General features: G+C 45.4%; 1 protein-coding gene across 1 annotated transcript in view; it reads right to left on the bottom strand.

Annotated features, from left to right (window-relative positions):
• Positions 1-538: 538 nt before the first annotated feature.
• Positions 539-14,943, bottom strand: part of PML (promyelocytic leukemia) — a 53,433-nt gene continuing 39,028 nt past the window's right edge. The window contains exons 6-11 of the mRNA XM_031956632.1: positions 14,215-14,795; positions 13,789-13,868; positions 11,322-11,586; positions 2,956-3,005; positions 1,063-1,219; positions 539-744 (exon numbers count right to left, since the gene is read on the bottom strand). Of these exons, the coding sequence (XP_031812492.1) occupies positions 554-744; positions 1,063-1,219; positions 2,956-3,005; positions 11,322-11,586; positions 13,789-13,868; positions 14,215-14,795 (1,324 nt within the window). The 3' untranslated portion in view covers positions 539-553. The remainder of the gene's footprint in view (positions 745-1,062; positions 1,220-2,955; positions 3,006-11,321; positions 11,587-13,788; positions 13,869-14,214; positions 14,796-14,943) is intronic.

Consider the following 14,943-nt stretch of genomic DNA (forward strand, 5'->3'; position numbering starts at 1 on the left):
TTTTCTGGGATCCCCTTGCCCCCTTCCCCAAGTTGTTGGGGTCTTTCTAAACTATTTTGTGTTTGTTTTGTATCGACTTACTTGTATACATGTTATTTTCTACAATATAATTTAAAACAGGAGGAAGGAAATATTTTAGTTTCTAGAACCTCAATTTACATATAGCATCATGAACACCTTGATTACAACTGGCATAAGAAAAACTGGTAGAATAAATGTCCATTTGGGGACTACTTTGGAGAGAGTGACCCTTTAGAGAGAGTGACCAGACCCCCCTGGCAGTGGATACTGCAGCTGACTGTAATGGGAAAGAAAGTGTTCCCTTTGATTTTCATGTTGCTCTCCCAAAGTAAGGCATTCTTGTTAAGATGGGCCAGCCGGGACCCTGGACTTACACCACAGAAATGAGGTTTCTGGGCATCACTTGGAGAATTTGGGATGAAAAGGATTAAATGGCTGGCCCTTCGAGGGCTCTATTTTCAGGAAGAGGTGAATTGAGCGGAAGAACTAATTCTTTGGGGAACCTGCCTTGACTCATGGTATTAACTACCATTTAGTTCAAACATCCATTTTTCATATAAGGAAACTGAGATGGGGAGTGAGTTGCCCCTCCCTGGTTTGTTCTCCCCAAAATGATTTCAGAACCGTACCCTAAGATCTTTAAGTGTCCCTTGGGCAGAGGTGCTGATACCTGGACTACTTCCTGCCTGGATGACATCGGGCAAATTGCTGGAATCTCTAGGTCTCAATTTTCAGAAAGAAATTAATCAGATCAGATGATTCCCTGAGGTCCCAACCAGCTTTAAATCCCTTGGAACTATGAAAGTGTTGACTTGTGGAATTTGGAATCCATCCATGAACCTTCCCCAGGACCTTCGTTCTGATACTCCACACCCTTAGGGACCAGTGGATAGCATCCACTCGCTGACCACCTCACCAGGCCAGCTTGGGGATGCTTTTCCCGTTCTGAGATGACATAAGAATACCCATGTGACCTGTTTCACCTCCTGGGACCCTGGAGGTGAAGCAGGAGGGGCAAGGGGGTGTTGATGAGAGACTCACTTTTGCTGTCAATCTTCAGGTCAAAGAACACCAGGGATCGGCTTTCCTGGCCGCACTCTCTGAGGTTTTCATTGGGGTGACCGGGAGCAGGCCTTGTGCTGCCTGAGCATTCCATGAGATCTTCGGGGTCGCTGCTGTCCCCGAAATCACTGGAGGACTGAAACACAGCAACCATGGTGACTAGCTCAGGAAGGGGTGCCAGCCCCCCTTCCAGGGGTCTGTGGGTGCGGAATGTGCCGTGGTTTTGCCGAAGTATTTCTTTTCGTTAAAAGGAAGGGGAGTTGTGTATTGGGGTGGGGGGAATATATCAGGATGCTGACTGTCTTATAAAAATAAAAGGGATCAACAAAACGAACTCATCCCAACCTCCTGAATAGAGCCAGAACAAGGTACGTGGATAGGAGGAAAGCAAAGGGCAGCAAGATTACGTGACTGTCTCACGAAGATGCTGGAGATTACTAAGGTTCTCCTCTGATGTGTCACTGGGACATCAAGGCAACCCTGGATTCTCTTAAGGACTTAGAACCCGGGACTTCAAGTTATGGCAGTTCTACCATTCTAGGAAAGGCTAACTGTCCGCCATTGGAGGGCCAGCCTGGTTAAGTTACAGAGAACCGATCACCAAGCATCATTCCACTCACCAAAAACTTTCCTTGGCCTAGCGGCCCCCCGCTTCCCCTTCCAAATACTCACAAATCATGCCCCGTAAAAGCTCTAAGTCCTCTTGTTTCTCACCCAATCCTGGTTGGTGCTCAAATAGAAACATGGCTTAACAAGTGTTCTCCTAACCCAGAGTAATCTGCTCTCCCTGGTCATCGTGCTTCTAGCTACCTAGTGCTGCCTCTTACTCTCACCTTCCAGGCCCAGATACTGTCCAGGGTGAGCCAGGAGGATCAGTTCACAAAAGTCAGTTCCAGTTTCTTTATTATTTCAGTTGGTAAAAATCTATTTTCTCTCCCTCCCATTTCTCTACTCTCTATCCCCACTATTGGAAAAAAATAAAAATAAAAACCCTTCAAAAATATGCAGTCAAGCAAAAATCAATTTCCACTTAGACTATGTCCAAAAAAGTCTCAACCTGCAGTCTGTCTGTCAGGAGATAGGGAGCACTTCCTCAGGGTTTCCCTGGAATCACAGGTGGTCATTGTGTCGATCAGAGTTCTCAAGTCTTTCAAAGCTGTTTGTTTGTACAATGTTGCTGTTTTTGTACAAACTGTTCTCTGGGTCCGCTGGCTTCATTCTGCATCAGTTCCTAGAGGTCCTCCCAGATCCCTCTGAAACCATCCCTTTCATTTCTTATAGCATAATACTATCCCATCACATGCATGTACCCCAATTCTTCCATTCCCCAATAGATGAGCATCCCCTCGGTTTTCCATTCATTGCAACCACGGACTAGCTCTTTTACAGACACAAGAGACATGATCCTATTCACAAACCCCTTGCTGTGTTACAGATATTTACTACAGGCAGCCTCCAACTCACAAAAACTCATCACCAAAAAAGTCCCCCCCCCCTTTCCTATCCCTCCCATGCCCCAGAGTTCCCAGGTACTATGGCTATGGAAACCCTTCGGGAAAACAGCTGTTTCTTTGAGAAACTCAGAAGTGGAGGAAAGTACTGTGGAAACAAGGAACAGCTTATAAGACCTGACCCCTAAGGCTGGAAGGAAGGCTCATTACCTCGACACCTGCCCCTCCTGTACTGGGCATAAGCCCAAATGTTCAGGGAATCTTCTCACCTGAGTCTGTGACCATAGATATGAGAGTTTAGACATGTTGGAGAAGTTAGGACACATCACAGCTAATGGAGGGGAGTGACTCCTGCCCTCTTCCAAAAAGAATATGGGGGAATGTCTCAGAACAAGTGGAGAGAGGAAGAAAAAAGGCTCACCTGACTTTCTTCAGTCTCTTCAGAGCTGCTGATTACCACAATTGGATTATCTACAAAATGGAAAGGGGAGTCAGTAAGCCCTAGGGGTGTGCTGGGAGACAAAGTGTGGGCTTCGATCGTGAATGGGAAATGGCTGAACAAAGACACGGACCAACAACAGAACACCATTGCACCATGATGACAGGTGTGAGGGATGCAAAGAATTATGGCAACTGAGGCAGGGTGGAACAAACAGGACCAGAACAATTTGCACAATGACCACGACAATGCTGAGAGACTTTGAGAACTGTGATCGAGGCAGAGTACAGCCCTGACTTCAGAAAACTGGATGGTTAAAGCATGACATGTTCCTTGCCTCTTGGCAAAGAGGCAGTAGACAATTCGTTCAGAGTGGGACAAACATCTTCAAACACAGTCAATATGCCTATTTGTCTTGCTTGACTGTATTTGCTATAAGAGTAGGTTTTATGGGGGTGTGAACCATATAAGTAACAGTGACATTTTTAAAAATCATAAAACATTATATAAGAGATCAGATTTCTACAGCAAGTTTACAAACCATTTTCTACTAGCGGTCTATAGGGTATGTGCCAAAAATATTAGTATGCCTGTTTGAGAGGTAAAGAGACTGGTTCAGAAAAGTTGACATGGCCAAGATCACTCCGCTGGTAAGTGTTGAAACGGAGATTAAACCCAAATTTTTCCTGACATGAATCCAGTGATTTTTTTTTTTTTTAAGTTTTAATGTATTATAAGCAATGCTAAACATCAATTCTACCAAGTAAGCTGACTTGGCAATTATTTCCATATAAACAAATTTCAGTTAATTATATGACAAGTCTTTTTTTCAGTTACTGTCTCTAAGTTCCATCGCAATTTTTGATTGTCTTTCGATTTCTGCCTCCATTTTAAACTTATGGGATCTGATATCCCCATTGTACAGATGAGAAACTGAGTTAGATCAAGATTACATAACTGCTAAATCATTGGAATTGGGGTTAAAAACTCAGGGCACTCTTGATAGCAAGACCTGTAATTTTCTCTTAAAATTTTAAAACTTTATTATTATAACTAACATCAAACACAAATTCTACCAATTAAACTTAAATTGCAACTATTTTTATTTAAACACATTTATGTAATATTTTATATATTTATAGTTATATAGAGAGACATATAAGATGCTATTAATTATTTTCAGCCTTTATAATTTTCCTCATCAGTCCTTGTTTGACTGTCCATTTCATTTTTTGTCACTTAGGTTTGATAAGTGCATTCCCATTCTTTTTCTTCCTTTCTTTCTTTCTGCTTGACATTACTCCATGGAGGTCTTTCTAGGCTTCACCTTTTTTCTCCTGTGTGATTCTGGGCACCTCATGTAATCTGTGAACTTTGTCTGGGATTAATGGATGAGGGAATCGGTCAGTAGCTACCTACTGAAGTAATCGATCAGTAGCCATGGATGAGACACAGTGAGGTGATGGACAACAAGATGGGCTGAATTAGAGCCAGGGCACTGGATCCTCAGCTGTCAGCAGAGATGTGGTTCATCGCCATCTGTTTGCTCTCATTCCCTATGGGGGACAACTCTTGCCATCTCTTCTTCACTCAGTCCCAGTGAAATGAAACCCCAGGTTGCCTGTGGGTAAACTGCTTCCTGCCCCAAATGCACTTTTGTTCATCTCAATCCATTGCCACTATAACCTCCCATGTCCTACACCAATTCCATTTGTCCCTTCCATGGTACCCTATGGAATTCCTGTTACATCACTGACACATTCCCTTTTATTTGCAACCTCTTTGTCACTTTCCCCTTCCATCTCTAAGCATCCTTTCCCTCCTACCCATCCTTTCCAGTCCTGATCACATCTTCCTTCATCCATATTTTCACTAGGTCAAGCCATACTCGAGGCACAACACCTTTACAAAAGGGTGGAAACCAACCTTGGAAGTCAATCAAGCCCAACTCTCCCATTTCACAGATGATAAAATGAAGGCCCAAAGAGATTAACTGATCTGCACAAACTCAAAGTATGCTCAAAAGATTATAGAGTAATAGAACTAGAAGAGAACTAAGTGCAAGGTCAATGATTCTCATCTTTTCATTTTACCAATGAGATTAATTTATCTCATTGTCAAGAAGACCCATCTTCCAGAGGAATTTCCCTGAGACTACATCATAGTTTGGTCACACACGTTTTTTAGCTGGGACTATGTTCTTATTATAGATCACACGGTTATTTCTTACCCTAATGATTATAGTGGAAAAAAGATTATTAGCAAGGCAATATAGAGCAAAGCACTGAAGGCTTTTCACTTTCCATTCCCCCTTCAATTATTTTATCAATTTATTGAGAATTAGATTGATTACAGGCTAAGCCTGGCATATAGTTCTAGAGAGGGCACTTTTACATAGGTGATAAAAAAAGGGGCAGCCCTTACCAGAAGGGGTTTGTTTTTTTTTTTAAATAATGGATGGGGGGCTTGAAGTTCGGGTGGTTCAGGATGAGTTGAGGGACTAAAAGCAGGAAATAACCAAAATATGAGAATTAGTAGGAAGATGGTGGAGGACCTGAGTAGTCAGGAGAACATCATCATCAGGATAGTTGATCTCAGGGTCATTAGAAAAGTAAAAGCAATGGATTTGTCTCGGGTGAGACAATAGTAAAATCAAATTAGTCAAGAAAGAAAAATAGAGAAACTTATTATTATGCTCTAAGGCATAATAGACCATGGAGTAGTATCAATATTCAATGTAGATGGCCAAATGGCATATTATCATAGGCATTGACAGACAGATTGAGAAAAAAAACCTAAATGCTTTAACAGTAATTGTAAATTACTTCAATTTGGTTCTTTCAGACAAATCTAAGAGAAATACTAACATGAAATATAGTAATGAATGGTCTAAGTATTAAATAAAATTATAACAAAACAATACATGAACATTTGTAATATGAAACTAAATCAGCAAAATAAACTTTATTTCTCTGAACATATATAAAATAGAAAGGAAAAGGAGACAAATGAAGTCAGTGTGCTACTAAAATAAATACAATAATCTCAAAATAAGTGCAAAAGTAGGAAATTTGGTCATAAAAGAAAAAATGAAAATAAAGTAAAAATGTATGGATAAAATAAAGAATCATTCTAACCTCTTGGTTGTGTTACCCTGGCAAGTTACTTAACCTTCCTAGTATAAGAAAAATGAAGTTTAGTTATTGCCACCAATGAGTCAATTGGGCTGAGAATTTTGAAGCTACATTGTAACTGCATTGGGTTTTGGTTTAAATAATATGCCAATGATAATAACATGGAATGATTTAAATTATGCTTTTAAAAAATACCCCTAAGCCATCCCCATCCTGAAAGAAGATGTGGGGACTGAATGAAGATCACAACATAGTATTTGCCCCTTTTTTGTTGTTGTTTGCTTGGTTTTTTCTTTCTTTCTCATTTTTTTCCTTTTTGATCTGATTTGTGCAGTATGTGATGCATGATAATTGTGGAAATAAGTATAGACTATATGTTTAACATAGATTCTTGCTGTCTAGGGGAGAGGAGTGAGGAAAGGAGGAAGAAAAACTTGGAACACAGGATTTTGCAAGGGTGAATGTTGACAACTATCTTCACATGTATTTCAAAAATTATTGTTAAAAATAAAATATATATATATATATATATATATATACATATATATATATTGCTGCTCTTTTTGTGATGGCAAGGAATTGGAAATTGAGGGGAAGCCCATCAATTGGGGAATGGCTGAACAAGTTGTGATATATGAATATAATGGAATACTATTGTTCTATAAGAAATGATGAGCAAGTAGATTTCAGGAAAATCGTGAAAGACTTACATGAACTGATGCTGATGGAAGTGAGCAGGACCAGGAGAATGTTGTATGCAATAACATCAAGATTAGGTGATGATTAATTGTGATATATTTAGCTCTTCTCTGCAATGTGGTAATCTAGGACAATTCTAATAGACTTGGGATAGAAAATGCTATCTGCATCCAGAGGAAAAACTATGAATTGAAGCACAGGGTTTTTACTTTTGTTATCTGTTTTTTTTTTTTCCTTTCTCATGGTTTTTCCCTTTTGGTCTCATTTTTCTTATATAACACGACAAATTTGAAATTATGTTTAAAAATATTGTACATATTTAACCTACATTGAAGGCTGCTGTCTTGGGAAGGAGGGAGAAAAATCTGGATCAAAAAGTCTTACAAAAATGAATGTTAAAAACTATATTTACATGTATTTGGAAAAATAAAATAACTATTAAGAAAAAAAAGACTGTGAAATGAGTTCCTCCATCTAAATCAATGAAAACACAATGGGATGAGGGTTGGGCAAATCTGGGGACAATCTCTCGGAGAATAATCTTGGCAACAAAGGCTGATGTAGTCCTAGATGAGGGAGTTGGTCTGCAAGAATGCCTGATTTGGGCACATTAACACAGTCCATCTGGAGATGTTCAAATGGGGTAGAGGCCAAGGGTTAACCTCCAAAAGTAATTTTCCTAAGAAAATATGCTGATTATAAGACTGACACAAGTGACAAAAAGCACAGACATGAATGGCCACCCATATTTGGTTGACTGGATCTATCATTCCCCACAGGCCCCGTTTTATGAGTTGGAAGGCAAGTTTACTGGTAAAATCTCTTAATGGTTTACCAGTTACAGTGATTCAGACCTGTTCCGTCCAAACCCCAGACACTTATTTTACACTGCACTTCCCATGGGATCCAACTTCTCAAGAGAAACAAAGATGGAGACTACAGCCCACCCAGTACAGGTCTGAGAGCCTGAGATATGCAATTCAATTATTTAGTTTTCTTGATTCATGCAGGGTAAAAGAAAAAGCTGCCTGCGATGCATTGTTTTTTTTTTTTGGTTTTTTTTTGGTTGAGGCAATAGGGGATAAATGACTTGCCCAGAGTCACACAGCTAGGAAGTGTTAAGTGTCTGAGGAGGGATTTGAATTCAGGACCTCCTGACTTCAGGGCTGGTGCTCAATCCACTGTGCCAGCTAGCTGCCCCTTGCAAATTCTTTTTAACTCAAGGAGGCTCTTAAGAAAAATGGTGCTTTTTCATCAGAAGCTCAGGGCAAACAACTACATTTTAAAATGAAGATCAATATAGAAGTATGATTATTATGGCTCATATTTAAGTACACACTTTCTAATGATTTAGTTATACTTCTAAGTTAATTAACACAGGAATTTCCCTGAGACTATATCATAGCTTGCTAACACACACGTTTTCCACTTGGATCTATATTTTTCTATAAATCACACAGTTATTTCTTATCCTATTGATTATAGTGGATAGAAGATCAGCAAGACAATACAGAGAAAAGCACTGAAGGCACTAAGTATTGATCTTTTTCCTCTCATGTCACTTCCTACTTTAAATTAAGGTCATTTTTTGATACATCCTCTCCTTTCCCTTGTTAATGGGAAGCTCCCTGAGAGCAAATCACCTGAGCTTTGCACCCCACACTGTTCCCAATAAATAGAGTTGGATGCATTTTCTGATTTTGAATCTTGATTGGTCATTAGACCTTTTTTGCCACCAGTCTTAGTCTTCAAACTCCCGCTCAGCATCTAGCAATAAGGGGCCCCCAGTTAACATCAGGTGATTGATTGATGCTGTGCTATTTGTCACTGTGACAGGAATTAGGATGTACCATCAGAGGAGGAGGGCACAGACGATGCTCACCATAGGGATATTCTCTTGCCATGCTCCTAAACTGCCTCAAACTGCCAAAGTGATTGGTTCATAATGTATCAGGTCTGCCAAAGAACTAAGTAATAATGGCTTAAGATTAGCAAAGCATTTTATGTGTATTATTTCATTTATCTTCACAACAATCCCATGAAGTAGGTGCTATTATCATACCTGTTTTACAGAGGAGGAAAACTGAGAAGGTAAAAAATTAAATGCATCATACAAGATCAAAGACAGTAAGCATCTGAGGCAAGATCTCAGCTGAGGATTTCTTTCCTCTACATTAAATACTCTAGTGCTCTACCCAAGAAGCTTGGGGTATCCTGCATCAAACCAGATCTTTAAAAAGACATGGATTGGGCTGCCTCAGGAAGACCTGAGCTGGACTGGAGGGAGCAGTGATTCTCCCAGGACTTGCTACTGGGTCTCTCTCCTCATCTCCTTGTGGTAGCAAGCAGACCATTCACAGGTGTCTAGGTTGGTCGGAGGCTGTGGCTTGTGCTGTTCCAAAACTGTTGACCAGGAGGTTCCCAGATCAGAAGAGTGATGATAAAAGCTGTGGTCATATCCGGGGTGAGGGGTGGCTGGTGGGCAGCAGTGAGGGGAGGGGGCGATTATTATTGTAGCCTTGTAAAGAAGCTCCCTCTATCTTCCCATCCCTGCTCCCTTGGCCCAGTCTTGTGGGCTATCTGTGGCAGGCCAGACTGTCACCATGTTCAAAGAAGACTTGTATTTGCAAATGAATTACACGCTAAGATTGCAATGACTATATTGACTCACTCCACGCTAAACGGTTTGGGGAGCCAGGGGATCCCAGCGCCCCCCACAAAGACTAGAGAGCAAAGCTCACCAGATACATGGGGGGAAAGCTGGAGAATTTTGAGAGACGGGCTGCTGGGAATCTGGGATTTGTCAGTGGGACCGCCTGGATCCCAGGAAACCCAGCTTGAAGCCTTTGGGTTCTCTGACTCCTTCCCATTCCTCACATCCTTGGGTGACTGACCATGGGATCCTAGCCTCTTGGCTTCCACTGGTCTCTTCAATCCGTTTTTCCTGTTTCATTCTTGCCTTTGGTTAAGGTTCTTCTCAGCCCTCATTTGGCTAGTAGCAGTAACCTCATAGGGCTTTGCTACCTCAGCCTTCCATATTTGGGGCTGAAGGCAAGGCCGTCCGGCCTGAGTGAAAGGGCCGGGCTGCAGGGAAAAGAGTGTGGACAAATGGTTTCTTTCTCGGAGGCTGGAGAGGCAGGGCACCTCACTGGGAACTGAAGAGCCCAGCTTGGAGACAAAGAAAGGAGGAGAGAGAAAGCCATAGACCCAGAAGGGAGAGAACAGGGGTCTGCACATGTGTGAAGGCTCCCCTAGGAAGACCAGTCTCCACTCTGAGGTGGGCTCTGCGCCTTCCTTTGGCCCTAAGAGACCACCTGGTGGACTTTCTACTATCCACAAGATGGTGGAATCGCCCTCCAGATTCGGGGCCTGCAGCTGGAGCTGAGGAAGAGGAACTGAGAAAAGGGAGGTGGTCTCCAGGTTGGAAATGACCACAACCTTCTGGGGGGGCTGAGTACCCGGTGCTTATCAGAGACTTCCCCTCAGAAGGCCCTTCCTGAGGTGCGGTTCCTCCCCTCGAGAAGCGGGAACAAGCCTTTCCTTTTCATTTTTCTTTTCAGAGACTGTCTCTCCCCATCTCTCCCAGCCTGGAAGTGCAGCAGCCACTCCTGGGTCCAATGGGAACCGATAACATGGAAGTTCTGGCTGCTCACCTCCCCGACCTGAGGCTGCCCCTCCTTGAGCAGATCCGGGCTGTGCCTCTGGACTGGGGTACCCAGCATTCAGACTCCCCCAAGCCTCCCTCCGGGTGATCCAGTGTGGAGCCCAGCCCGGGGGCCTTCCTGACTCCCAGCACGCTCTCTCTCTCATCTCCCTCTCGGAACCGCACGTCAGCCCTTGCCCAGGGACCAGTCTTTCGTTATACCTCCATGAACCTCCTCATCCGGCTAGCCTGGGGGCCCGACACTAGGGAGCCAGGTGTCCCGGCGCCTGAGCAGACAACAGGGTGGAAGGAGAAAGCCTGAAACTGGAGGTCAGGAAACTCGGGCTTCATCTGACGCTCATCAGCTGTGAGCCGTGAGCCAGGACTCAGTTTGCTCGGCTAAATGTAAGCAGGTGAAAATTAATAATGACAACGATGATGATGACGATGATAGCTAAGGTGTATGTAGCATGCTGAGGTTTGTGAAGCACTTTCGTATTCTTACTCAATTCAATTCAAATAAAATTATTCAACTGAACTTCATAACAACTCTGTGAGGTACCTTGTGCTCTCCTTATACCCATTTCATAGATGAGGAGACTGAGGCAAAGGGTCTTGCCCAGGGGGACCCAGCTAATAAGAACCTGTGGCGGGCAAGACTTGAATCCCGACTCCCAAGTCTGCCCCCGTGCCCGGCTAGGTGCCCACCGCAGAGGGTAGTGAGAGAAGTGCTCGGCCAACACAAACTGCTCCATGAATGCATCACGATAATTATTACTACTGTTTGGCGCGTGAGGTCCCCGGATTCAGACGGGCCCTCGGATGCTGCAAGAGAGAGTTAGTCACAGAGGCCCCTGCCTCTCCCATCTCACCTTGCCTACCTCCTTCCTCGGAGGGGGCGCCGCTATTGGACTCCCCTGCAGGGCGCGCGTCAGAGCCGGGGGCCGAGTTGGGGCCGGCGCCCGCCTTGGCGGGCTGGCTCGCCCCGGAGGAGCCGGTCTGGGGCTGCTTGTAGACCTTGCTTGCCCTGTGCCTTTCGCTGTCCCCACTTTCCCTCTTGATCATCTTCCGCGCAGTTATTTTGTTCCCGTGGGCCGATTTCCTCTTCCTGGACTGGGAGCTGGCCTGCTGCCCCTGCTGGAAGGGAACAGAGGACACTGGGACGCATGTTGTAGCCCAGCGGGCGGCCCAGGGAAGGGCGGGATGGTGGGGGGGAAAGGGGGCCTTCCTCACGCTCCAGAAATGGTTTTCTATGGTTTCCTCTCTTTCCCCCCCAAATCCTGTTTGTTCTTATGTTCCTGGCTTCTTCCAGAAAGTCTTCCCTGACCATCCCCGGATTCAGGGGGGATCCCTGACTCCCCCCTAACTAACTATATATAAAATTACATATATAAATAAAACTATATATATAACTGTAACTGTAACTAGCAGACACCAAGCCCTGTGGCCCTGTCTCTGCTTTGTCTCTCCGAGAGCCTTGTCCCTCGAGACCAGGCCGCGAGCCGCTCCCTGAGGGCACAGCCCGTATCCCGCACTCCTCCGTCCGTCCGTCCGCTCCTGTGTTGGACACAAGCTTGATGCTTAATTACCACTCCCGGCCTCCTCACCCCAGCTGAGACCTGTGAAGGCCTTAACTTAAAGCTTAAAAGGCCCAGGTCTCCCACTGCATCCAGGGGCACCTCCAGTGTCCTGGCCCCTGGATCCCCAGGGCTCTGGAGGGGAAAGTGAGGCGGGAGACCTTGCCCAGTCCCCCTCACCTCACGCCGTGGCATCCCCTCTGTGGTACCATGGTCCTTTTCCAGACCAAAGGATGAGCATCTTCCCTCATTCCCCAGGGAGGAACACGGGAGCCCTTGTGAGGGGCAGGGTGTTACCCCCACAAGAGCCTGGCCTTCCGGGGCTAAGCTCACACCACACCAAGCCTGAGAACCCAACGGCTTCTCTCTCACGTGCTGGAGGCACGGTCAGCCTGACCAGGCTCCCATGGGCTGAGCGGTTCAGGGCAGAGCTGGGGGCTTTGCCAAGGGGGACAGACGATGGCTGGGGTTACAGTCACATTCTGCTTCCCCTCCCAGAAATGCTTCCTCCTCCACTTCTCGCTGATCCAGGCTCCCAACCGGACCTTCACATCCCCCTCCTGCCCAAGTCCCCAACCAGGCTACTGGCCACTTCCAGGGACCACGTGGCTCAAGGACCCGAGGGGCAAAGAAGAGAACTGGAGGCAGAAGAGGTTCTTACAGGGGGAGGGGCAGGAAGGGTTACCGTCTCAGCCTTATTTTCTGTGGCTTGTCCCTGTTTCTGCAATTTCTTCTCATCTCGCTGCAAAATCAGGGGGGAAAAGAGCTGATAATAAACATGAAATGCTGTTCACAGATCCTAGCCTGGGCTCTGGATCTTGTAGGGAAGCAGATGAACTAATGGAGAGAGGACAGCTTTGGGTAGCAGAACATAACATTGCTGAACAACTCGAACCCTGAGGCAGAAGCAGAGATTTATGATCCCCGTCTTACAGAGGAGAAAACTAGTCTCTGGGAGGTGGATCTCTAATTATCCAGCTGATTAAGGAGCTGCAGTGGGATCTGAACTTGGGTCTTTTCTCACCCAATATGAGACACTACCTTGTTTCTAAGTGCTGGCTCACGTTCCCTTCTGGAGACATGACAGAGGATCTCCCTCCCTTGTCATTTTGTCTCTGGAACATGGTGCCGTTCTGGAGTCAGGGCAGGGGATCAGTTCTGAGTTCTGCAGGGTCCTCTGTTCCATTCAGCTCTAAATCTAAAGGCCTCTTCTCCCCTAATCTCCCTGATTTCTGGCATATCAATTCCTTTTGTCTTAGAAAGTCACTTGCAGTTTTTCAAATCACAATAACAGCTAGTACTTATAAGGTCTGCAAAGTACTCTTCAACAAACCTGTAAGATATTATTATTATCTCTCCTGGACAGGTAGGGAAACTGAGGTAGAGAAACTGATTTTCTAAGATCACATAGCTAGCAATGGAGGCAAGACTTGAACCCTCCAAAGTCAGCTCTCCATCTACACTGCCATAGCGCCTTTCAAATAAAAAAAAAAAAAAATGCTTCATGAAAATAACTGGCTTAAAGAGGAAACCAGAAGGGAACCGAGATCCGCAGGTCTGTTAGTTTTCTCATTTCCATCTCCTTTCTGCTCCAGAGTGTGGCCAGTCTGCGTTCAGTTTCCGCTCCCCTCCCCAAGAGGCAAATATTTGGGAAGAAAAGTATTTGGGGTTTGTTTTAAACAAGGGGAGATTCTCATGTTTAAGACAGGCAGTCTCCATCCTGGCACCCCCTCCCCACCCCGCGCATTCAGGACCATCTCACCGAATTGCCATCTGTGGGGGCGCGTGGAGCCTCTGCGGATCCCTCCTTTTTGTCTTTCTCAAGATTAGCCGCTTCAAAAACTAGAGAAGAAGAGATCAAGCTTATTAAGAGGCCCAGAGCTCCTAAGGTGACCTTTGTCACTGACTCTGGGGCATCCTGGAACCTGTCAGCTCCCCAAGTACCAGAGCTCTCACAATGGCGGCCTAAGGGACCAGCCTCTGACAGGTCTGCCTAAGTGTAGTTTGTTTGTGTGTTCCCATAGGAATCCCAAAGGCACCTCCCTGGAGCCGTAACGCTCCGTTACAGAGACCCCCAGCAGCCCTTCAGACCCCCGGCAGTTCTCCTGTCCCACTCCCTTCCAAGCCTCCTTTTCCCCCAGGCTAAGAACCCCCAGTCCTTTGCTACTTGTCTGGGGGGCACCTTTACCTTTGTCCTCGACGACTCGGGCAAACAGAGTCTGCAGCTTAGCCTTGCACTCTGCAAATTCTTCCACCTTGACTGCGGTCTGGAGGTTCACAGGCCTCTCCTTGTTGAGGTTCTCCAGAGCCGCCCGGATGAAGGAGTGCATCTCCAGGACCTCCTGGTCCGAAGCGTAATGCTGTAGCTTTTCCACCAAGAGCTCGCCATTGTGGATGCGCTGAAGCATGCTGGTCAGGTGCTGAAGCTTCCCCGCCATCTGCTTGTGGTTCTCCTGATACTGACCCTCCACGGTCTCCAGAAGCTTCTTCTCCTGCGCCTGGATCTTCTCCACCATGACTTGGATCTGAGAATGGATCAGCTCCTGTGTGTCCTTCTTCACCTGCTCCAGGTTGGTGATGGCCTCTTGGATCTTCTCGTGGGCCTCGCTGAAGGTCTGCTCTTGGGTCTTCAGTTCGCTGGTGATCTTGACCAGCTCCTGCTGCCGCTGCTGGATCTCGGAGCTGATGGCGCAGTACTGGTCCTTGTGGTTGCTGTCCAGGAGAGCGCAGGTGCAACAGATGGGCTTGGCGCACCCCCGGCAGTAGATGCTGCAGGAATAAAAACACCAGGATGGCGCACTCAGTTCTGAGGGTCTTCCATCTGGACTGCTAGTTGTATGGAAATAAATCACCCATCCCAGGTCATCCGGTCCAGCCTCTAACCATTAGTACAAATCTTATCTACAGAATTTCCAAA

This window comes from Sarcophilus harrisii, chromosome 2 (genome assembly GCF_902635505.1).
Source record: "Sarcophilus harrisii chromosome 2, mSarHar1.11, whole genome shotgun sequence".
Lineage (NCBI taxonomy): Eukaryota > Metazoa > Chordata > Mammalia > Dasyuromorphia > Dasyuridae > Sarcophilus > Sarcophilus harrisii.